We start from the raw sequence: 2554 nt of genomic DNA on the forward strand, positions 1-2554 counted from the left end.
ATATATATGTATGTATGTATATGTATATGTATATGTATATATATATATATATGTAATTATTTTTTTCTTTCAACAATCTGTAATTTTAATTTTGATACGCTTCAAATAAATCCGGGTAGGTCCCGCCAAAGTCAGTGATTTGGCGAGTGCTGTTTTAAAGAATGTTGATGATGATGGCTTGGATTGTGCTGCTGCTGCGCTAGTGTCTGCGCCAGGGACTGCGATATAGAATGTGAATTGATGGCAGTTGTTATAAGTGGAGAGCCATTGTTGGCCCCGTTTGTGGATTGTAACGGGCTGCCCCCTCCGTGCGGATAGGGGACTGGTGTATGTGCTTGCGACATCGTGTGACCTACAATTGATTGGGATAACGAGTGTGATGGTATGGATGTAGGGATCAGTGGTGATCCGCCACCGCTGTTCGAGCGCATCGGACTTCCTCCCCCCTGCAGAGAATTCTCCGAATTTTGAAGAAACTCGCCATTCGGACCGAGAGTCCCTGGAGGAGTCATGCGTTTCTCTTTCTGTCGTCGGTTACAAAACCAAACACGTACAACTTCTTTTTCTAATTGCAGCTGGTCAGCAAGGTTCGTTATCTCCTGGGCTGACGGCTTGGGCTGTTTTATGAAGTGGTTTTCCAATGCGCCCTTCACCGTCACTTCGATACTCGTTCGCTTTTTACGTTTCCGTCCTTGAGCAGCTATTTTGTCAATACTGGTAGGAGAACCGGAAGTAGAATCGGCCTCCTCCAGCCATTTCTGTAGTAGAGGTTTTAATTTACACATATTTTTAAAACTCAATTGCAGTGCTTCGAAGCGACAAATGGTTGTCTGGCTGAAAACGTTACCGTAGAGTGTACCGAGCGCTAGTCCGACATCAGCTTGCGTAAAACCCAGTTTAATACGCCGCTGTTTAAACTGCTTTGCAAACTGTTCCAAGTCGTCCGAAGTTGGTGCATCTTCATCGGACGGTTCGTGGTGGTCGACCTCAGGGTCGGGTTCTCTAAGTAATGATGGATGTAATTGTTGCCCGGGAGATAACATGCCATTCATGTGAATACCATAGCCGTGGTGTTGTAGTTGACTGGCTCCGTTTGTCATGTTTAGATGCGAAGAAACAGGTGAATGCCAGGCGTATGGCGATTGCATCTGTTGATTAACGCGAGTGTGTTGAGCATTCGGGTGGGTTTCCAAAGCTTGTCCCTTCATGTCCTGTTGATGGATCATGTTTGACCAGTGGTTATTATCCGTGTGAGATATACCGATCCATGGATTCGGATGATGGGTGAGGTGATGACCATTCTGTTGTTGGGTTGTCATGTATTTCATATCGGGTAAATCACGGTGATGATATTGCGTGGGTTGGGTAACGTGTCCTTGCATGCCCGTTGACGGATCCACTTGGACCGAAGCTAGAGATGATGGAGTCGCCGATGCCAAATACAAACTCGTGGCTGATGCGGCCATGGTTTGTAGAGCTCCGTTTCCTCAATCTGACTTGCAAAAAGCAGGCTGCTACGGTTAAGTGCTCTGTAGAATAGTGTGAAAGAGATTCTCCTGAGCGTCACGCATATCTTTCTCTGTCCGGCAACTCGTCATGAAGCAGCGAGGCTTTCTATTGGTCGGCTCGGCGGGTGATTGACGTGTAGTAAACATTAAATTATCACGATTCGCTACTCGCTCTTTCTCATTGGCCAGCCCAGACGAGAGAGAGAGGGGAGTAGCGTGAGGGAAAGAGGCAGAGAAAGAAAGAAAGAAAGAGAGAGAGAGACAGAGAGACAGACAGAGATTTGAAGGTTTCAGACAGACAAAAACAGAGTGAGAGAGAGAGAGAGGGTCGGCGAAAGAGAAAGAGATACCGTTGGAGGGTGTAAAACAAAGGGAGATGGAGAGCGATAAATTGGAGGGAGTTAAACAAGAGAGAGGGAGCGATAAATATGAGTGTGTGTGCAATAGAGAGAGAAGGAGAGAGAGAGAGAGAAGAACGTGTGTGAATCAAAAATAAAAAGAACAGTTATGGAAAAGTGGGAGGGGAAAAGAAGGTGAGGGGGCACAGAGGGAGAGGGTTAGTGGCCGATGTAAAGCGAGGGGGAAAGAGAGAGAAAGTGTGAAGAAAGGAGAATATAATGAGAATATGAGAGAGAGAGAGAGAGACAGAGAGAGGGGGGGAGGAGAGGAGGGAAATGGTAGGAAGGAGAAGGAGGAGGAGGGAAATGTGTTTGAGAAGATCTAACTAACGGCAGAATAGACAAATGCAGACACACAGACACACACACACATTCAGATGGGTCTATTATGTGTGTGTGCGTGTGTGTGTGTATACAATATATATATATATTTCATATACACACACATATATATATATATATGTATGTGTGTGTGTGTGTGTGTGTGTGTGTGTGTGTGACGAGTAAATGTGTGTGTGTGTATAGTATAGGAAAACGAGGGAGAGGAAATTTAGAAAAGGAAAAAACGTAAAAATAGGTGGGAGTTGTGAATAGAAACAGAGTAAGAGAGACACAGTGGTGGTGGTGGTGATGGTGGCGGCGGTGGTG

The 2554-nt window shown here is 45.6% G+C and overlaps 1 protein-coding gene across 1 annotated transcript; it reads right to left on the bottom strand.

Moving 5' to 3' along the window:
• Nucleotides 1–6: 6 nt before the first annotated feature.
• LOC106878676 (silk gland factor 3) lies at nt 7–1652 on the bottom strand. The gene has a single exon (XM_014927960.2). It carries the CDS (start codon nt 1464–1466, stop codon nt 132–134), a length of 1335 nt encoding a protein of 444 aa, XP_014783446.1. The 5' UTR covers nt 1467–1652; the 3' UTR covers nt 7–131.
• Nucleotides 1653–2554: the final 902 nt, after the last annotated feature.

The sequence above is a fragment of the Octopus bimaculoides genome, chromosome 8 (assembly GCF_001194135.2).
Source record: "Octopus bimaculoides isolate UCB-OBI-ISO-001 chromosome 8, ASM119413v2, whole genome shotgun sequence".
Classification (NCBI taxonomy): domain Eukaryota; kingdom Metazoa; phylum Mollusca; class Cephalopoda; order Octopoda; family Octopodidae; genus Octopus; species Octopus bimaculoides.

What these genes read in the sequence shown, in the direction of transcription:
- LOC106878676 (XM_014927960.2), bottom strand. Translation starts at nt 1,466, where the DNA reads ATGGCCGCATCAGCCACGAGTTTGTATTTGGCATCGGCGACTCCATCA.